The 22,015-nt window shown below is 33.4% G+C and overlaps 5 protein-coding genes across 8 annotated transcripts; 2 read left to right on the forward strand and 3 right to left on the reverse strand.

The window, feature by feature from the left end:
• Positions 1–1,448: 1,448 nt before the first annotated feature.
• Positions 1,449–3,572, forward strand: LOC110634440 (monooxygenase 2). Of its 2 annotated transcripts, XM_021783433.2 has the most exons (6): positions 1,449–1,801; positions 1,881–2,027; positions 2,119–2,184; positions 2,291–2,453; positions 2,540–2,768; positions 2,874–3,572. In XM_021783433.2, exons 1-6 carry the CDS (start codon positions 1,566–1,568, stop codon positions 3,392–3,394), a joined length of 1,362 nt encoding a protein of 453 aa, XP_021639125.2. In that variant the 5' UTR covers positions 1,449–1,565; the 3' UTR covers positions 3,395–3,572. The 2 variants fall into 2 exon arrangements, with proteins under 2 accessions (XP_021639125.2, XP_021639126.2); XM_021783434.2 differs by lacking the exon at positions 1,449–1,801 and having other exon boundaries at positions 1,888–2,027; positions 2,111–2,184.
• Positions 3,573–3,760: 188 nt separating this feature from the next.
• On the reverse strand, positions 3,761–5,670 carry LOC110634441 (uncharacterized). The gene is made up of 2 exons (XM_021783436.2): positions 5,240–5,670; positions 3,761–4,073 (listed from the first exon to the last, which is right to left on the reverse strand). The coding sequence occupies exons 1-2, from the start codon at positions 5,460–5,462 to the stop codon at positions 4,060–4,062; spliced, it is 237 nt and encodes a 78-aa protein (XP_021639128.1). The 5' UTR covers positions 5,463–5,670; the 3' UTR covers positions 3,761–4,059.
• Positions 5,671–8,937: 3,267 nt separating this feature from the next.
• Positions 8,938–11,473, forward strand: LOC110634460 (GTP-binding protein YPTM2). The gene is made up of 8 exons (XM_021783467.2): positions 8,938–9,165; positions 9,520–9,592; positions 9,879–9,926; positions 10,019–10,066; positions 10,373–10,444; positions 10,536–10,691; positions 10,780–10,883; positions 11,143–11,473. The coding sequence occupies exons 1-8, from the start codon at positions 9,152–9,154 to the stop codon at positions 11,237–11,239; spliced, it is 612 nt and encodes a 203-aa protein (XP_021639159.1). The 5' UTR covers positions 8,938–9,151; the 3' UTR covers positions 11,240–11,473.
• A 2,462-nt stretch (positions 11,474–13,935) lies between these two features.
• LOC110634427 (pentatricopeptide repeat-containing protein At4g16835, mitochondrial) lies at positions 13,936–16,520 on the reverse strand. The gene has a single exon (XM_021783412.2). It carries the CDS (start codon positions 16,106–16,108, stop codon positions 14,069–14,071), a length of 2,040 nt encoding a protein of 679 aa, XP_021639104.2. The 5' UTR covers positions 16,109–16,520; the 3' UTR covers positions 13,936–14,068.
• A 125-nt stretch (positions 16,521–16,645) lies between these two features.
• LOC110634435 (RGG repeats nuclear RNA binding protein A) lies at positions 16,646–21,742 on the reverse strand. Of its 3 annotated transcripts, none has more exons than XM_021783426.2 (7): positions 21,285–21,741; positions 20,009–20,327; positions 19,842–19,907; positions 19,590–19,722; positions 18,431–18,589; positions 18,301–18,354; positions 16,646–16,900 (listed from the first exon to the last, which is right to left on the reverse strand). In XM_021783426.2, the coding sequence occupies exons 1-7, from the start codon at positions 21,466–21,468 to the stop codon at positions 16,883–16,885; spliced, it is 933 nt and encodes a 310-aa protein (XP_021639118.2). In that variant the 5' UTR covers positions 21,469–21,741; the 3' UTR covers positions 16,646–16,882. The 3 variants fall into 3 exon arrangements, with proteins under 3 accessions (XP_021639118.2, XP_057994062.1, XP_021639113.2); XM_058138079.1 differs by lacking the exon at positions 16,646–16,900 and adding an exon at positions 17,000–17,535 and having other exon boundaries at positions 21,294–21,742; XM_021783421.2 differs by lacking the exon at positions 16,646–16,900 and adding an exon at positions 17,000–17,535.
• Positions 21,743–22,015: the final 273 nt, after the last annotated feature.

Raw genomic sequence — 22,015 nt, forward strand, 5'->3', positions numbered from 1 at the left:
TTACTTCCATACAATAAGCTGCCATTACTTTCCTGGAAGCTAATTTTTTATGAATTAATTGTTCATCCACTAATCAGATTAATAAAGCTCAAGCCATTTTTACTTTTGGTTAGAAAAGAGGGGAGAAAGATGTCTCAAACTTAGTATCAGACTAAGACCATGGTGCAGCTAGAGCCATTTTTCCTAGTTGCCTAATTTTCATTCCTTGAAACATGCAATAACATGGGTATGGATATGGTCAGATATGGGCATCCCTCTCTCTCTCTTTCTCTCTTTTTTTAAAATTGTTTTTATATACAACGGAAAGAAAGAAAAGGGCATCTTTAATGATCACCATAATATAGAAGCTCACAAGCTCGTAATAATGGTAGTTCTTTTATTGATCCTAGCACAAGGAGCAGACAGCATTGAAGAGATGAAGGAAAAGAGTGAATCCAATCTAATCTTCAAGTGGGTGTGCTTATAGAGCTTCAGAAAGTTACTCGTAATTTTCATTTCCTCTATCCGTTCGAACTTTCCAAAATCTGACTGGCTTAAAGACATCGTCAGACACAACCTCCCTTTTCTCCTCCTTTGGGACATCGAAGAATTTTGAGTTTGCATCCAAGGCTTCTTCCATCACACGATTCACTTATTCCATGATTAATCTCCAAGAATAAAGTAGCAGGCAAAAAAATTAAGAAAAATAACAACAAAGCAAGTAATTTTGACCTCACATTGAAGAAACCATATAATTTTAACAAGCTTTGCCAATTTCTTTGATGATTAGATTTTTGGTTTGCCAATTTAAATTCTAGAGTGAGACCCATTAAAATTGAAATTTAATAAATTATATAAAAGAAATTAAAATTTATGAGAATACTCAATTCATACCGAAGACTCGGCTAATTAATTACTTGTACTAGTTCTATTGCTTTGTGTTGAAGAAGCTTTTTAAAATAGAATGATAAAAGAAATAGAAACTCTAGGGGTTTGCGCTTGCAAATTAAAGAGATGGTTCTATCTTTGACTAGAAAGAAGTATATTAGCAATTTATTGAATTTCATGTTTCACCTTTTGGATGATTTTTATGCATTAATTAATAAATTAAATATTGAGTTCATTTGATTTATAAACACGAATGGTAAAGAAATAAAAATAATGTATATTATAATAATGTATATAAAAATAAAAATAATTGAGTATATTTTAATGGAAAAAAGTATATAATAAAACTAAACATTAATAAAATAAATTTAATTATTAAAATTTATTAATAAATAAATCAATTTATTTATTAATAAGAATATAAAGGAATTACATACAAGATATATATCTTTGAAAAATATGTCAGGCAAAATTTTAATTTCCACGGCCCAAATCCAATGTTTGGGTGTCTCGAATCCCAAAATTTAGCCGAGCAGAACTAAACATGGGCTGAATTGCCAACCATAACCAGAAAAGCTTGTCAAAGTATCTTTCTATTCCCGGGTAAAATCTAGTTGAACGCCAACCATTTCATCTCCACCACTTGTTTTTCCTCTCCCTCTCAGGTCTCTGCTTTTGCTGTGCCCCCAACATCATCAATGGCGGTAGCCTCTTCCTCGCTTCCCTTCCTCAACTCCCATTTCTCATCATCTACTCTTCAGTTTCCTCCTACTCCACAATTCCCAAAAGCCCAATCTTGGTTTCTTCTCCGCACCAGAACCAGAACCACCTCTTTGTCAATTACTAGAGCTGTAAAATCTGATGTTAGCAAGGAGGACATCGTCATCGTGGGTGCTGGGATTGCTGGCCTTGCCACTGCAGCGTCTCTCCAGAGGTCAGATTAGCTTAAACCCTCAGCCATCAGCATTCTCTTTTATCATATACCTAACACTAGCGGAACTATTTATGTTTAGGCTCGGAATTCGATCAATGGTGCTGGAGCAGGCAGAATCACTTAGAACTGGTGGAACCTCACTCACCCTTTTCAAAAATGGTTGGAGGGTATTGGACGTAATCGGAGTTGGTAGTCATCTCAGGAGCCAATTTCTTGAAATTCAAGGGTATATGTTTTCGTATTACACGGTCTTGTTGTGCTTATTAACCATACGCTATTTTTTCTGCTTGAACTTGTTCATGTGATCAGCTGTGCAGGATGGTGGTGAAGTCGGAAGATGGAAGGGAGCTTCGCTCCTTCAGGTTTAAAGATGAAGATGAAAGGTATAGAATTTTGCCTCTCCATACTAGCATGGATTTCTATAATTTGTTCTTTAGGCTTTCAATGTGTACTACTTTTTGCTTTCTGATTAATTACGTGATATCACAGCCAAGAAGTTCGTGCAGTGGAGAGGAGAATACTTCTGGAAACTCTTGCCAATCAGTTGCCAACAGAAGCAGTCCATTTCTCTTCAGGGCTGGAAAAGATTGAGACAAGTGAAAATGGAGAGACTCTTCTGAAACTGAAGGATGGAAACCAGCTACTTGCGAAGGTTTGATTGGTCGAATGGAATGTCAAGTTTTTCTGATTCAATTTATTGTCCGAGTTGTCCATCCTCACTTACTTATCTTTCTATAGATTGTTATTGGCTGTGATGGCATTCGATCTCCAGTTGCGAAGTGGATGGGATTCTCCGAACCTAAATATGTAGGGCATTGTGCATTCCGCGGGCTAGGAGTTTATTCCAATGGGCATCCATTCGAACCAAGAGTGAATTATGTCTATGGAAGGGGATTACGTGCTGGATATGTTCCTGTTTCTCCAACAAAAGTGTACTGGTTTATCTGCTTCAACAGCCCATCTCCAGGTCATTGCACTCCTAATTAATCCTGCATGATATGATTCCAGGCTAAGAAAACTTTGGTCTATGTTAACATATATTCTGACTATCGAAGAAATTGTATTATTGTAGGTCCAAAAATTACCAATCCATCTGAGTTGAGGAAGCAAGCTAAGGAACTTATCAGGAACTGGCCTTCTGAGCTGCTGAACTTAATAGATCTATCCCCAGATGAAACAGTCAGTAAAACTCCCCTCGTAGATCGTTGGCTGTGGCCAGCCATAAGCCCTTCTGCTTCAACGGGAAGGATTGTGCTGGTTGGAGATGCATGGCACCCAATGACTCCCAATCTGGGGCAAGGTGCTTGTTGTGCATTGGAGGATTCTGTAGTTCTAGCAAGAAAGCTTGCAAATGCAATCAACTCTGAACCTGCATCTATAGAAGATGCTTTCAGGTCATATGGAAGTGAACGATGGCCCCGTATCTTCCCATTAACCATACGTGCAAATCTCGTCGGATCGCTTTTGCAGTGGGAGGACCCAATTGTTTGTTCTGTTCGGAACAATATCATTATACCGAAACTAGTTAGGCTTGGACCAATTATGGAACATACAAATTTTGATTGTGAATCTCTAATGAAGACAAATTTCTGAAACTTTAGGGCAACGATGAGATGTCAAGGATCCGAATTGCTAGTGAATGCGAAGCCGCTCTCCACGCTTTAAGTCATTGTATAGAGATCTTGATAAATTTATTATTTCAGAATTCTAACAGTGATAGAAATATAAATTGTATTATTAGCGTTACATAATTAACCTTTCTTTTGCTCTCCCCTGATTAGTTGCGTAGCTCGTGGGTCACTGAATGGCATTTACGCATCTTACCTCTAATTTTCCTCACTAGGAAGCTACTAAAGCTTGAGTCCCTCAAATGGATAAACCAAACCAGACCCATGCCTGATGAAACATACAACAAAACAATTTCTCCAGCCTACACCAAAGACATATCATCCTTGCTCGTTCAATCAAAACTAATTTATGCATTGAAATGTTGTTTAAAAAAATCCCTTTATATCATAAAACTTCTACATACAATGGGTCAAATGTGCAAAAAGAAATTTAACTGCTTTTCCATATTAACAAACTAAATCAGTCTAACAGAAGAGCCCAGCAGTAGTGCTTTTGCTTGTATTGTATGCTAATCCCTTTGGCGAGATGTAATAAACCAGTTGCTTTTGTTGAATTGAAGTGTTCTAGCTTTCATGCTCTATGGCGAACCACTCTAGGAACTGATGCTAAAATAGGTTTTCCACCAAACTTCAAACCCTTGACTCTGCCAACAATTGTTGAACCATGTGATTAGAAAATAATCCAAGTAAGTAAATTTTGTAAGTATCAATCAGTCTGTCCTTAACTAACATCATATTCAGAATGGCATATGAGTTGGGAAATAACAATCTCTTCATTAAATCTAATATCATCTTCATTTGGTAAAAACCAATATATATTTCTCTGAAAAAACACGGAATCTAATAATATAACGATTACATAGTTTATCAATTCATAAAAATAACATTGAAATGGGGCCATCAACAAAAAGTAGGTTTCTGACAACAAATCTGCAATATAAAGTAAGGTGAGAACTGCATATCTTCGAGATCTAATTATTCAAAGCCTTTTTCACATCATTAGAATAAATAACAGGTGAACCAGGCATTGGGAAATTAATTGATTAAGAACCAAAGCCCATATATATAGGTAAGCCAATAATGTGCAACTTAAAGATTGAGCAGTTGGATTCGATGGAACAAATAATTTTGTGTTTTTGAACTAAAAAAGATGTAAGAATCCAATCTATCTAGTAAAAGGCACCCTGACAGAGAGAGAGGAGGGCAAAGATTCATCGAACGGGATCATCTAGAAGATGCTAGCATAACTTGGATCTGAAGGAGTAGAAAATATAATAATAAAAGGTCTAACCGAGTTTAAATGTTTGCCATCCAAGGATAAAGCACCTAACAATATAGATATTAAGCATCTGGAAAACAATAAGTTTAAGCAATCTAGCTCCTCTACCAATCACATATGATATCACTTGAGTAGAAAGAAAGCAAAGTTAATGAACAGAACTAAATCCCATTTATTTGTAAGCCTCAAAATGAAAGATTTCTGCATCCATCCCAAACTACCCGTTTTAGGCCTCGGATGTAGAAACCAAAAAGTATAATCAGAACATCAGCAAACAAAATTTTTCTATCCTTACCCAGTTAGCCGACGTAGCAATTTAACATATTCCCAACTACCAAAGAGCCATGAATTAAAGTTGTTCAACAAACGATATTACACTAATTTTCTGCACTTCAAAACTTATAAAAGGATGTGTTTATTTAGCAAAATACGACCGCTATAAACATATTGGTAAATCAATTGATTCAAGCTTTTAGACCAAGAAGTCAATAAAAATTGAAGCAATTGAGAAGCAGAGAGCATATTTAGTACCTGGGCTGGAGAAGATCCATAGGATGATGGCACAGAGAACAAGAACAAGAGGTATGAGATGGATTGCGTTCTCTGCAGATCTAAGACGAGACCTCTCCTTCTTGGCGACGTGGGAAAGAGGATCGTAAGTGGGCAGTTGTTGCTGGTCTTTGTCTGTGTACTTTGTGTTGGTGTCCTTGAAGGACTCATCAGGCACCCAAGAACTGCTCGATGATCTCTGCATCTTCTCCTCCTTCACTACAAAAATGTGCGTTTTCTTTCTCAGCGACGATTCCCCCAGACGCAAGTCCTTTGTTTATAATTTTATTCTTCGGCTAATTAATATGAGAAACCACTAACGCATTATCTTTTTTATGCCATCCTTTTTTTTTTTTTTTTTTGGTCAAGGCACAGGAAAAGGAGAGGAAGCCTCGAACTTGGCCTAGCCACATTTCGAGAATTGTCTTATGTCACTAAGCTACGCGGGGCTAAGCTTTTGATGCCATCCTTAATCATAGTTTAATGCTGTCTTTTTATTATTTTTCATTCGTTTATTTCTTTAATAATCTTTTTATTTTAATAATGCGCAAGGCGTTAATATTATTCTAGTTTTAAAGAATGTGGAAAATATTTTTTTTTTCTTTTTTATTTCAATTAATTGCATAATATTATTTTATTATTTATGTAATATTAAGAAATTAATTATTATTATTATTTAAAATCGATAAAAATAAAATTTAATATTTAACCTTTAAACTAATAATCGTAAAATTCACATAAAAAATATTCAATTCTCTTCTTAAATATTAGTTATGCTTTTTGTGTTTAATGGATTAAAAATAAGTTTTTCACTTATAAGCCATGTTTATGGTCCATAAAGATAATTATTTTTATTAATTGAAATAATTATTAGTAATTTTTTGTTAATGATGATAAAATGAAATAGAATAAGGTGACGCAAGAAAAATTAATGAAGAATGCCTTATAAATGGGTTCGGCATTGGAATCCCACCCATAAAACGTGACGGATCTCGAACTTTCCATTTGAAGCCACCATTTTTGACCCGTATAAATCAACTTGAAGAAGGCTTTACGGTCACGTGCCTTTGACGAGCGCGTTGGATTAAACTTTTCTAATGATAAGCCATTGATAGGTATCCTTTCTGTCCTCGTTAGAATCTGTGTGAGTAGATGCGGCCGAGAGTTGATTTGAACTTCAAACTTAAAAACGGTTTTGTCAAAATTCGTATTGAAATTAAATTAAATAATAAATTTATAAATTTGGATCGAAATTTAAAAAATTGTTTTAACAATTAAATTTTCTTAATTTAAATAGGTGTAGAAACAATGAAAATTTGCCTCTTTGATTTAGTGTCTCAGACCACAAAACGAAATCGTTTAATTCGGAACTGAATTGGAATCCGAGTGGCCATCTCTGTCTATGATTAGTTTGCGATTACAAACGCGCTTTTTAGGCACAAGCGGCGTTTCGTCTCGTGTCATTTAGCGAGACGTACACATGTGCGCGCAGACGCAGGTACGAAGCAGCTTAGCCCAAACTCAATGGAAACTTCTATTCCGCTGCAAGTCCACTACTAATTCACTTCTTTGATCTGTGATCAGGTCAACAAATAAAATCTCCCTTGTTTCAACTCTCTTTATATTTTAAAATTTTGAAAATATAAAAAACTAAGGAAGTTTTTTTTTTTTCTTTTTGCATTTGACATAAATATATTTAATATAAATTTAATTTTATATAAATATTAATAATTATTAAATTAAATATTTATATTAAATTTTATATAAAATAATTGAAATATATATAATAAACATAAAAAATTAAATATAAATATTTATTTTAATAATTATTAAACTCATTTCTATATGAATTTGAGCCAATAACTTTTTATAGCTACACTGATATGTATTTATTTTCATAGCCATTATGCACTTGCTGAGTATATATTATCTTTGTATATGTGTATAATTTGTTTTACCCTGATTTTATGGCTTAATTAAATTTTATATATAATTTTTTACCTTGATTTTATTTAAAATCTCATAAATTAATCGAAATGAATGTTAATATAAATATTTAGTTTAATATTTTTAAAAATAACTATATAATAAAAATAAACTTTAAATATATAAAATCATTATTTATATATATTATTAAATAAAATAGTTTTAAAATTATTTAATTTTGATTAACCACCTGGATAAGCTTGAATTTGTTTTTAAAAAAATTAACAATAAAGTTTGAAAAGCAATGGAGTTTTGATTTAAGATTGGGCTTGAAATAAATAATTACGATTAAGGGTGGCAATGGTTTGGTTTGAATCAGAACCGGCTTCATTAAAATCGAAATCGGCTTCAAATCTAATCGGAATTACCCTTTTATGATTTTTTTTTATTCATATTTTTAAGAATCGAATCGAATCAAATCGATAATTTTAAATCAGATCAAATATACTATTTAAATAAAAAAAAAACTCAATAAATACCTTGTTGCACCCTTAATTTTTTATATAAATAATAAATTTTTTACACAATTATTTTCTACACACTTTTTAATTTTCAATATCCTTTTAATTTATCTATATAACTATTTTCTACTTTTTTTTTAATTCTCAATACTTTCTAAAAATTTCTATTTTATTATTTTATACCCTCACTAAAATTTTTAATAATATCTCATTTACTTTATTATTATTATTTTATATCCTCAATTAAAGTTATAATACCCTCTATTTTTACTTTTTTTTTCTCTTTTATGTTTTTTTAATCATCAATTTTTGTTGTACGATTTTTAAAAAAATAACAAGCAATAAAATTGAAAATTTTAATTCCTTTAAATCTCAAAAAAACACAGGTAAAATTAAGTTAAGCACTTTTTGTTTTAATTTATTTAAAAAAAATTAATTTCATCTCTAATTTTTTTAATTAAGTATAAATCTTTTCTTATTATTTTTTTAAAGATAAATTAAATTTTCTTTTTTTTACTTATTTTATTTTATCAAAAAATTAAAAAAAAATTAAAATATTTTTAAAAATATAATTTCATTTCAAACCAATAAAATTTTTTCCGTAATCTTTTTAATCACTCTTAAATTGTTTTAAATTATTTTGAATCATTCTTCTTCAAGTCATACTTCAAATCATTTTAAATCGAGACTTGATACGAAATTAATGATTTATAAAATATCTTTTAAATCATCTCAAGATAATTTAATTTAAACCCATAATTTCATTAACTTTAAATCGAGAGTTCAATAGGTGATTTTTGAAGTGTGCCAACCCTAATTACAATTAAAGCTTCGTTTGATATTAAATTTCAGAATTTGAAATTACTTTTCTGAATAAAAATATTATTTTATATGATATTAAAAAAAAATAATTTAAAAAAAATTATTTTATTATTTTTTTTATTTTTATAATTAAAATTAATTAAATTTAATTTTTAATTATTTTTTAATATTTTTTAATTAATATATTTAATAAAATTAATTTTTTTAATAACAATTCCAATAACAACGACAAACGGTACTTAAATTTCATAAATTTCACAACATTCAATCGAAAAGAAATAGGAATTCAAGTTTTGTTTTGGTAAATTTCGTAATTTTTATTATACACAATGCAGAACACGTGGCAAGCATTTGATACTGCTGACACGTCACAGCCACTTCCCATAAATTCCGACAAAATCGGCTCCTTTTAAATACCTGCTCAACTCCCGATCCCTCCTCTTGTCTATTGTTTTTACGAAAAATCCCTATTCCTTCGGGGCGATAATCCTTAATTTCGTTCAAATTCTCTAGCGAGTTGCTTCTCATCCGTTCAATCTATCACCTGAGAAATCAGCTTTTTCCCTCACTTTCTGGCATCTCATCATAATTCTCGAGGTTTAATCAATCCATCTACGACAGAATCATGAATCCTGAATAGTAAGTTATAATCTTATCCACCTTGATTCCCTCTCACCTTTAGATTTCAGTTTCTGCATCTTGATCAAATTATGTCTAATATAGATGTAATTAACTTGGATCTGGAATAAATTAATTCGCTAATTAATTATATATCTGTAATTTCTTAATATGTGGTTTAGTTGTTTTTGTTTGGTCCTTTGTTTGAATAACTTGATGATTGAATTACTTGTTTGCTTTGTTGTTGGCTTGATTGCTTAGATCTAGGTCCTTTGACTTTAGATCAGTTGACCTCTCCACCGCGTTTGTGATTTATTGGTTTCGTTGGTGTGTAAGGAATTCAATTATAATCATTTTTTATTATTTAATTTGCAGCGATTATTTGTTCAAGCTTTTGCTAATTGGGGATTCGGGAGTCGGCAAATCTTGTCTACTTCTGAGGTTTGCTGTAAGTTTCTGTCAATTGTCATGTAATCTATGTTTATTTTTGTTTTTTTCTCTTGATAACTTTCTTATCCATGATATTTGCATAGAAGATTGGAGCGGAGTGATAGTTAATTAGTTATAGCTTGGTTTGGTGATGCTTTTATTTTTGAAGCTTAACTTATTTAAGAAAACCATGAATTTGAGTTTACAATAAATAATTGAGGTTGCTGGTTATTGAATGAAATGGTTAGTAGTAAAGATGATTCAACATACTTTCTGATTATACTCATTATGGTTTTGGTAATAAGGATGATTCATATCTGGAGAGCTACATCAGTACCATTGGAGTTGACTTTGTAAGTAATTGTTATATACATTTTTGACTTTGCCATTTCATTTCATGTTACCTGCATAATTGATTTTTTTTGTATTGTCCTGCATTGTGTAGAAAATCCGCACTGTGGAGCAGGATGGGAAAACTATTAAACTCCAAATTGTGAGTTATCAAGTTATTTTGTTACAAGTTATTTTGTTCAAATCTGCTATGTTTTTCTTAGTTTTAAGTCTCAGCATCTAGGTTGGTTTGATGGCAATAATGATTTGAAATTCCAGTGTCCATATAGTATATAACATATAATGTTTTCTTTTGGGGAATGGAGGAGTGATTATGAGAATTTCTTTATTGATAATGTAAATGTTAGTTATTTGAAATGCCTTTGGTTGACCTTTCCCCGAATAATATGGTGCATTAGTAAGTTAATGTGCCAGAAGTTTCCTAAACTCTCCTATGTTAAACATGCAGTGGGACACAGCTGGGCAAGAACGTTTTAGGACAATTACAAGCAGCTACTATCGAGGAGCCCACGGTATTATTGTAAGTTCTTCATTTTTCTCTTTTACTCATATAGTGTCATTGTTTTTTGCTTCTCTTGTGTAGTATCTCATTTTTATGACCTTTTGGCTAGGTTGTTTATGATGTCACGGACCAAGAGAGCTTCAACAATGTCAAACAATGGTTGAGTGAAATTGATCGCTATGCAAGTGAAAACGTGAATAAGCTACTTGTTGGTAACAAGAGTGACCTCACAGCAAACAAAGTTGTCTCTTATGAGACTGCAAAGGTAACATCAGCCTTGTAGATTCTTTCATTTGCCTGCTTTTTTTTTTCCTGGAAGGCATATCACCAAACTTGCCTTTTTCATTCTTCAGGCATTTGCTGATGAAATTGGCATCCCTTTCATGGAGACAAGTGCTAAAAACGCCACAAATGTTGAGCAGGCTTTCATGGCCATGGCTGCTGAAATCAAGAATAGGTGCTCTTAACATTCTTTTTTATGTTATATGGTTTGTATGGTTTGAAGACAGTGAAATTGAGACGCATATTTACGAGTTTGGAGCACTGATCATACAAATTGAGTCACATTTTTACTAGTTTGAAGCGCTCACACATCACATGTTCCTCCTATGATGATTTTTTTTTTTAGCTAGTTGTGTTGCTGATGTAGTTTTAATTAATGTTCATGTTTTAGAATATTAATTCTTTAATCTCGTTGCATCGATTCTTGTTTTCAGGATGGCAAGCCAACCGGCAATGAACAATGCAAGGCCTCCAACTGTGCAGATTCGAGGACAGCCTGTCAATCAGAAGTCTGGTTGCTGCTCTTCTTAAAGGGGAATATGTTTTAGTGGGCTTATGATATTAACCATGTTCTTTGCGGCATGTAAAACTAGTTCTTTTTTAATGCTTAGATAAGAAATTTATTTGTTGTGGTTTTTGTTCTTCTCAGTTGTTCAACACTGTTAAAACCTCCATTCTTTTAAATGTAATTTTATTTAAAGAAACATTTGTACAGACTAGGAATATTGGTGAATACCAGTATTTATCTTATTCTGTTTGTGTCCATCTCCCACATGTTATGATTCGCTCTTTTGTTTATTTTTCTTCCTTAAAAACTATATCTTGTCAATGCGCCAGACATTTTGAAGTCTGACTGATTAGAAAAGAATTAGGGGATAGTTAAAAAAAAAAAAAAAAAGGTACAATAGATTGGCAGGACCTGAATGGTGTTAATTGAGAAACTTTTCTAATGGACTAACCTTGTACATCAAAAAGCTTTTTGAAAAAAAAAAAAGAAAAATTGGTAAGAAAATTCTCTGGCCGCAAAACGCAAGCCTCCACATACGACCAGAGGTCGCGGAATAAATTCACAAAATTAATTGTTTAAAGCATCGTCGTCAAATCGGACTGTCAGATTAGCGCAATCGTTTCTTTCCAGCTTTTAACTCTCTCTCTCTCTCTCTCTCTCTCTCTCTCTCTCATTTTTTAAGAAAGAAAACCCTCTCATTTTATTTTGTTTTAGAGAATATTAATAATTTTAATTTATATATATATTTTAATTTTAATATATAAAATAATGTGATGTTTTAATTTTTTATTAATTATTTTAAATTTTATTTTTTATTATTTTTATCTTTTAAATTTTTTAATAAAAATTTTATAATATAAATTATTAAATTTTATTTATTATAATATAAATATAAATATATATAATTAATATATATTAATATATTATAAATTATTTTATAATAATAACTACTTATTACAATATTAATAAAATAATTATTAAATAATTTATAATTTACATATTACATGATAATATTAAAAAAGACAATAAAAGAGTGTCATGTGTCAGACAAGAATTATTATATATGTGGTTATTAATAATTTTAATATATATATATATATATATTTTTTTAATTTTAGTATAAAAATAATATAATATTTTAAATTTTATTATTATTATTTTTATATTTATTTATATATAATATAAATATAATATATATAATTAATATATTATAAATTATCTTATATATCCTTGTGACTTGCTAAGTGTGTTCTTGTTCAATTGTTGGTTCTTGCAGAGGAGGGGTATCTCTCAAAGGCGTTCATATGGCTCCCCGTCTCTTAAAGCATAGATGAGAGTGAGATGGTCAAACAATGCCCTCCATCCTCTATTTTTCGGGAGACATGGCCTTGGTGCTATCCTTACTTTTTTGGTATGCTATTTTGGTCCTTCCCGATTATGGGTGCATTTGGCTTGGGTCTCTTCCTTTAAGGCGTAAAGCTGTGACTTGGTCCCTTTCGATGCTTCTTTTGGCTTTTCTTCCTCAGGTGAAGGTTCGACTGTGGATTTGCGGTACTGCCACCCCTCTGTCTTATGATTTTTGGTTTTGACTCTATACCTGAACCCTTGGGTTGGTACCTTTCTATCAGGTGATTCAATTGTTTGGTTTCCTTTCGTGCGTCAATAAGAAGAAATCTCCACCAGTGTCAATCCTGCCAATCAAGCTGCGGTGATACAAGCTTCTCTAGTCTCAATTTACAACGTGAAGGTTTCTCCTCCTACGAGTCACAGGTTCAAGCATGAAGCTATCTCTATTAGGATTTCATGTTGTAGGCTTGAGCCTTCAACTTAAACTGGGGTAGGTTTTGCATTCAAAGAAAATTTCTTTTAGGTCATAGGATCCGAGAAGGAAGTCAAATTCAAATCCACCACTAGGGAATGAAGATAGGACAGAGGCATTCGAAGAAGCTATTTTTTCAGACGCACGAAACAGAAGATAAATCAGTTGAGTATCTAGTAATCTAGTTGATTTGGACTGAGTTCAACTAGTTAAACCAGTTTTCACTCATTTAATTTAGTTGCCACGCAATCATTGGCAAATTCAAAACTATTTGTTAACGAGGTTATATGCATAAATTATTTTGGGATAAATTTAAAAATTCAGCAGAGATAAATATAAAAGTTTAGTGAGAAAATATTATTAAATTGAAATAACTAAAAAAAATGAATAAATGAATCAAAATTATTAGCATAAACCTAAAATTTTAATAGGGCAAACTATTATTAATGTGAAATATCCAAGATTGTTGGTGGAAGCAAGACGGCAAACCTGAAAGTTGAGTGGGGCAAATTTCAAATTTTAATGAGATAAAATACTATATTTAAATAAATAAATAAATAGGTTAGTGGGGGCTGTCATTTTTTCGGAAAGTAACATGTTCTCATGTAAAACAAAAAAAAATTCTTTTGCTGCTACAACCCACAATGAGTTGAAGTCAAACTTGAGAATATTTAATTAAATTTTAAATTACATATATATATATATATATATATATATATATATTAAAGTTAATTAAAATAATAATTTAATAGGTATAATTTTATTTTAAAGAAGAAAATATATCGAGAAGAAAAAATCTCTTAAAATATTTATACATTTATTAACTTATTATAAATAAAATATTCAAAAAAGATTTTAATTTTAGTGATATTAAAAATTTACTACAGGATATTCTTGTAATAAAGTCTATTTATTGTAATGTAAATCAATTTATTTGTAATTTCTCATAAAACTATGAAATGGTGCTCCCTTTTATGTTTTCGAACATGCTAGATCTATTCACCAAAGTTGGTTCTTATGTATATCATATTTGCTACCAATAATCACCACAAGAACAAAATCCATCTTTGAAATGATGAAACCTTGTATTATCTCTGACAATAATTTCTCTTCTTTCTATTGCAGATATGTACTTTATAGCACGATGGCAATCCCCGCACACTCTCAAGTTTTTGAACACCCGTATTGGTGTCCTTAATGGCAATTTGATAAGGCCATAAGCAATTGCCAGCTTCTCGCTGTGCCACAGCAAAAGCTGCACTTTCTGCTCTTCTTCCACATCATGCAATGCATATTCAAGATCTGGCACATATCCTGCTAACTTCATTTTCTTCTCTAATTCGTTCAGTTTTTGATGTACGCAAGCTAATTCTGGGTGAATCCTATCACTTGATCTGAACTTATGAACTACGCTGTTAACTTCAAGCCAACTGTACCCAGGGGTCTTCACTACCCTGCTGCTTTTCATTGAACGCCTAACCCTGGCAACATGGTCCCATCTGTTCTGAGCTGCATAAGCATTTGCAAGTTGAACATAACCGGTTGCACTTGTTGGATCAAGATCAAGCAAGTTCTTGGCAGCAAACTCAGCCATCTCTATGTTCTTGTGTATCCTACAAGCACCCAAAAGAGTTCCAAATATAGCGACATGAGGTTTGAAAGGCATTTTCTTTATCAAATCTACAGCTTCATCTAACTTCCCAGCTCGACCAAGAAGGTCAACCATGCATGTGTAGTGCTCCGGCTTAGTTTCAACCCCATAATCGCTCACCATAGAAAGAAAGTATTTAACCCCAAGATCTACAAAACCTGCATGGTTGCAAGCCAATAATACTGCAACAAAGGTGATCCAGTCTGGCCTAATTCCTGCCTTTTTCATCTCATCAAACAAGTTAAGAGCTTTCTCACCCGCTCCATGTTGAGCATAACCAGAAATCATCGCATTCCAAGTGACTACGTCTCTCCTTGGAATTTCAAGAAACAATTTCAAAGCATCCTCCAAATCTCCACATTTACAATACATGCTAACCAACGAAGTGCCTGCACACGTATCACTAGACAAGGGAGACTTACAAACTAGCTGATGAACTTGTTTTCCCAACTGTAAAGCAGACAACTCACTACACCCTAACAATAGGCTACTCAAGGTTGATGGATTAGGCCTGATGCCAAAGCCCATCATTGTTCTAAATAGCTTCACTCCATCCTCGGCTCTAAAATTCTCAACATAACCTGCAATCATAGCATTCCATGTAACCACATTCTCTGTCGACATTTCTTGAAACAATCTCTCTGCTAATTCAATCCTCCCACGCTTCATGTATCCAGTAATCATCGCCGTCCAAGCCACCACACTCTTAACAGGTGCTATTTCAACCAATTTTACAGCCGAATCCAGATCGTCACGTGCTATGTACCCTGAAATCATGGCATTCCACGTAACAACATTTTTGTTGGGCATTATCAAGAACAATTCCCGTGCTTTGTCCATTTGCCCTTTATGGGCAAAACCCGAAATCATTGTATTCCAAGAAGCTGTGTCTTTATTGGGTATCACATCGAAAAAAGCTCGAGCGGTTTCCATATCAGAATTATGCATGTAACAGGCTAACATGGTATTATAAGATATTGTGTCTGGTTCAGGAATTTTATCAAACAGTTCTCGGGCTTCATTCAATTTCCCGCGCTTTTTAGAAAAGGCAGCCAAAATTGAATTCCAAGTAACTGTCGTTTTAACCGTCATGTTATCGAACAGACTGAGAGCAGAATCCAAATCACCGGCCTTGATATAACTAGAAATCATCTGGTTTGATAAAATGACATCATTGCATTTACGGCGATGAAGTGGTGTAGATTTGTTGAAAAAGGTGGATCTGTGGGATATGTTAGCGGAAGAAACCATGTGGGTTTTACTTATAGGCGATGATGAACTGAACTCATTGCTTGGTCTGGCATCTGGGTTTTGGAGTGTGGAGGAGGAAAGAAGAGATTTGTGGCGAATGGTAGGAGGCAAAGTTGTGAAAGAAGGGAGGCAGAGTGGGCATCGTTTTCTGCAGAAATTGTGTATTCCCATTTCACAGTGATAGTAGGAATCCCACTTACCCACAGTTCATTCATTTGCAAGAAGATCAAATGGAAGAAAATTCGAATCGCATTTCTCATGCATTTGTAGATTTTTTTACTATAATAAATAAGTTTACCCATTATGACATTACCCATTTTGATATGGATCAAAATTTGAATATTGTATTTCTACCTTTCACTCAAAAATAATTTTAGTTTAATGACAATATATTACGATTACACGCAAATCAAAGAATTAAATTTATTTGTCAATTATTATTTACTTGGCTATTTCTTCAATCTTCACTATTACCTGTCAAGCAACAAACGAGCTCAACCAGTTACACTGCTTTTAGGGGTACTTCAGGCATAGATCGAGTATAGCATAACAATTTCTCCATTCGTTTTATTTATCCATTTAGATTTTTTTTTTTTTATAAATAATATAAAAGTAAAATTACTTATAAAAATAAATGGATTAACTTTGGTGATGCATAAAAAGGCTTGCTTCTGTCAAAATAAAGTGACTGTTTTTAATACATTTACATGTTTTTAATACATTTACATAACTGCATTTTATAAGAACCATTACCAGTTATTACATAGACTCATTATCACTTATTTGGCATTTTATCTGATTTAATATTCCATACGCAAACCTGCATAAAATCACCGGATGAGGATATAATTTCTCCCCAAAGCAAGTGTACCAAATTGCGTTCGAGAGACTTGAGGGTATGGCATTCATCATTCCCAATCTAGTCAAGTTAACCATGCCACAAGTTCATATGCCAAAGCAGACCTTCACAAGCGAGAACTTTGCTTTTAACCAACAACGAACCAAATTCATTTCTCTTGAAGCATTAATGAAAAATAGCTATAAGAAACACAACATAGAGAATTAAAAAAAAATAATAATCACAAAGACTAAAAATTACTCTTCACCTACTACAAACCAAAACTGATGCCACTACTCAGTCCAAGACAATAATGACTCCACATTCCCTAACTTAGACCCAAAAATAAAAAATAAAAACAAAAATAAAAAGGAGTATGAATGCATGTCAAAGTCGAGAAGGAATCACAGGGAGACACCCATGGAGGAATATCTAAAATTTACACCCAAAGACTAAATATTAAAAGGCGGTTTTTTAATGCAGGAAATAACATTTCCGGTTGATGACCTTCAACTTTTACTCTTAAGCAGATTGCAAAGAAATTCCAACCATTACGACTTTGAAATATGGATGTAAGATCTCAGTTGCCACCCAGGGTGGGGAACTGACCAGGATCTTCAATTGAGGGGGCTGCTGCATCACGCATGTTACCTCCACCATATCCACCTCTTAAACCACGGCCGCGTCCACGACCACGGCCACCAGGGTTATAGTATTTCTCCCCATCAGCAGGCTTCAGGAACTCATTTATGCTGACAGACTAAAAGCAAATACCAATTTATTGAAAATGATATTTGAAGCACTCAATTACATAATATGCAATGATTATGACAGAGACTTGCAATCCAATCAATAAAAGAACCTAAAAGCAACCAACTGCAAATTTAAAAAAAAAACAAAGGTTGAGTAGATGCTTCCCTATATAATGGTAACATGAATGAAAACATTAAAAAAAAAAAAAGAAAATTCTCTGGCCATGACTGAACCAAGGGCCCAAAACATTAGGCCATCACTCCTGTCTTTCATGTAACAAAAAGTTGTGGCCATGATAAACATTCTCCCTGTCCAAAATGATCATACTACTGATCAATAGTGATACAGCATGTTGTGATGCCAACAAAAACATAGTGGGAATTCCAATAACTGTTCGCATGAAAAAAACCAATAAAACCGAAGCAAAGCACAAAACACCAACCTCTTACCCAAAGATGAATAACCAGAACAGAAATGATAGTTACTGTTATGAAAATGAAGGCAATAGATGAAAGATTTTGTCAAAAACTACTCAAAAAATTCACACATGTTGGCCATCATGGAAATTGTACACACAACCAATTACTGTCCTTTCCATTGCAATAAACTCTGGATTGGCCAAAACGATCAAGTCTTGAAACATTCCAATGCATATGCTAAAAACAGAGCAACTCACAACATAGAAGCACATAAGCAGTCACAACATTCAGGCCATGGTAAAAAATACAGTGACACCGGTCAATGCATGAAAGAGTCACTAAAAGATGCACACCTTTTTTGCTCTGTCATCTTTGTCAGCATCCTTTCGTTTGTCCTTTTCAGAACCCTTACAACCATGTAGAGCAAGTCAATACGTCTATTAATGCTTTATAAACAAAAGTATCATGAAATATTGTTCATACCAGTTTGATAAAGATGTCATCACTGCCCTTCTTATTTGAAAGCTGAAGCATGCAGCCAAACTCTTTGTCCACATCAACCTTTCTTTCCTCTGGCTTTGTAGAAAGCAAAGCTTTCCTCTTTTCTTCGCGAATTTTCTCATACTCTTCCAGAGTCATCTCCTATCAGATAAAACAAAAATCAATTACTTGCATACCAAACATTAGCACAGAATAGGAAATATACACAACTGTTTTTTAAAAACTTTACAATTAGGAGGAAAAATCATACTGCGCAATTGTATTTTTAAACAACAGCACAATTATGCCCTAGGCAGACTGAAGAGTTTAATCAATTAGATCATTCAACCACAGCAAAACAAAGTATCCAAATGTAGTATAACTCAAATGTACATTCAGTAACCTTTATCAACACATTATAACATGCATATCAGAGTAAAACAACATCTGTTACTTCACTCAGAATACTAAATCCTCATTCATAGTTTCATAACCAATAGGCAATAGTAAGTAATCAATTTCCTTCATTTTTTGTCATGATCCTGTCTGTATGAACTTTATATCTTCACACAAAATCCACATTATAACCAAAAGGCAATAGTAAATAGTAAATTTCCTTCATTTTTTGTCATGATCCTGCCTGTATGAACTTTATATCCTTTGATATAAAAATACATGCGCATCTATAAAAAATAAATAAATAAATAAATAATAGGCACAATAAGAATAAATTATCCAAGAGACAAGAAACAAAAGCTTGAAGAGAAATGCTTCCATGCTACACCAAGACAAAAGCTAGATCCAACCAAAAAAAAATCAAATAAGCAGTAAAACAATTCAAATATGAAACCCCAGCTTCATCATCCACCAATCTAGCACATTTTGACCCCCAACTAAGGAGACATAAAAAGTCTGTTCAACTTCTGTAATATCATACCCAAATTCACTGAATCCTGTAACCAAGAAAAGCACGATAATCTAGCTTTGACCAATCTTTCTTTCCTTTAGCTGACAACTGTCAGCTTGATATTATGGTATAGTACTATGGACATCAAGAAAATCATAATAACAATTGAAATAATTTAAAATTTTCTTGAAATAAGACTGAAAAAGTAAATTTCAGGAAATAAACACAAAACAAGGTCCAGAAAAGAAACTGTACCTTGTTCTCAGGTTCCTTCTCTTCAGGCTGATCTACAGGACTGTCCTTGTTGGCATCTGCAGCATCCTCCTCTCCTGGCTGCTTCTCAGAACCAATGTCCTTTTCATTTTCAACCACAGGTTCTTCAGTTTCCCTTTAAAAAAGAGTAATCATAGATGTAAATACACATGCCTAGCACTAGAGATATTAGCTCTAGTACAACATCAAGAATTGCAGGAACTGTTTGGATTGCCAAAATTATAAATTACTCACAGAGCAATTTCATCAGTGGGGGTTCCCCAATTACCACGGCCAGCTCCATCACGTTTGACCTCATTCCTTTAAAAGGACAAAGAAAAATCATTATTCACTCTAATAAATGAACAAGCATGTGCAATGTGCCATACAACAAAATGATTATTTCAACAACAAATACTAACCCACGACCAGTACCACTGCGACGTTCATACAACCTACGAGGGCGTTCACCTTCTCCAGCTTCCCCATTGCTCAAACCACCTCGTCGACCACCACGGAAGCCACCACGAGGGCCTCCATAGCCACGCTTCTCAGATGGCTTCCCAGTGTCACCCTCTTCAGATGGTCTGTACCCTCTAGAAAATCCATTGTTGCTGCCAAAGGTAGTCTCACTGTTATTTGAATCTCGATTAAATCCACCGCCACCTCCACGCCCACGGCCAGAGCCACGTCCACCACCTCGGGCCCCCCCACGTCCACCTTCATTCTTTGCCTCCCTCACTATTCATGACATGAACACATTATGTTGGAAAAAACATAATACATACAACATAAATCTCCAGCAAATTTCTTCCACAAATAATGCAATAATTTCATACAATAACCCAAAATGTGCAACAAAAGCTTACAAAACCACAAGGCACCAAAATGTGCAACAAAAGCTTACAAAACCACAAGCTACGTAATTCAAAGTTCAAACTTGTCTTAAAATATATTTTAAATTGCTTTTTATTCAATGTAATTTTGCCTTGCCTCTGCTGATTGTCTAGTACTCTGGGGCTAAAATACGCTAAATAAATTAGAAACAAATATAAAATTAAACCCAACCCACACTTATGATGGCAAACAAATATTCCATAAAGTGCATGCTCAGTTCAATTGCAATAAAATTTAACAAAAGCACAAGAAACAGAGAGGATTTTTGTCTCGTTAGTATGGAACAATATTCATGCAGCTTTGAATAGCATAAAACACAAAGTATCCTAAAAGTCATCTCCAGAAATTACAGCGCTACTGCGATAATGGACCACAGAACTTCAAATCGCACATAAGACAGCTCCAATTAAAATTAGAACTCAACAAACAAACATGAGACACATGGGAGTTTGACTCTATCAATGCAATCTTACGAGAAAGACCGCAAAAAAAGAGTAAAACAATGAGGAGGATTATGAACTTATTATCTTCTTTCTTTCTTTTTTTTCATTTTCTCAGCAACCTAAACAGATTACTAAAATAAAAATCAACCAAAGTCAACTTAAATCAATATCTCAACAGCATGAGCTTCAAAAACAGCTAAACAAACAGTTTCTTCACTACATAATAAAACAAAACCAATAAAAAAAACCCCAAAATGTCAAAAACTAAATAAATGCCCAACCTTTTCTTTGAACCTAAAAGCCAAAATGAAATTTACAAACGAAAAAAGACGAGCATATAAAGTGAATCGACGCTCACCAGCCTGACCTGGAGGAGGAGGTTTGGTCGGAAGATTAGCACTTTTGGCCGGCTGAGCTTGAAGCTGAGCAGGGGCGGACAGTTTCTTAGGCTTCTCAAACTTGAGCTGAGCAGCCACAAGGAGTTGAGTGGGGTCTTCATTGTCATCGTCGACAAGGAGATCGAAAGGGTTCGTGGTTGCCATTTCTTTCAGTAGTTTGATAAATAAACAGAAGATTGAAACTCTTCTTTTTAACTTTGTCAAGTTAAAAACAGCAACCACGACCCTCTAGTGCTTGTTTAAACCCATTAGTGATGAAACGATTTAAGATTGATAGAGTATTTCAGAATGGTATTGGGTAAGCTAGGTTTGGGAGGAGAGAAAATGGAGAGGAAGTGATGAGAAAAATGAAAGACAAAAGTGAGAATTTTGAGAAAGAGTCGAAAACCCTAGCCAATGCGGCAGAGAAGAGAGAGCAAGTCCCGACCGAATCTTAAAAACCCTAGTGAAAATGTTACCGTACGTGCGGGTGCATGATATGACATGCGTCTTAGTGCACGGCTTTTTTATTAAAATTGTTACTTAGTCTCATATTATAATAAAATTAATTATTTAGCGAACCTTTCCAACTAGTAATTGTTTGGAACTCCTCCCAGGTTCAGATGGGCCCAATTGGCGCTACTACAGCAGAGACAACGTGTAAGATTCGGCCGTTTTTTGAGTTAGGTTCGGTTTTTTGGGGCAGTTCATA

This window comes from Hevea brasiliensis, chromosome 16 (genome assembly GCF_030052815.1).
Source record: "Hevea brasiliensis isolate MT/VB/25A 57/8 chromosome 16, ASM3005281v1, whole genome shotgun sequence".
In the NCBI taxonomy this organism is placed as follows: Eukaryota; Viridiplantae; Streptophyta; class Magnoliopsida; order Malpighiales; family Euphorbiaceae; genus Hevea; species Hevea brasiliensis.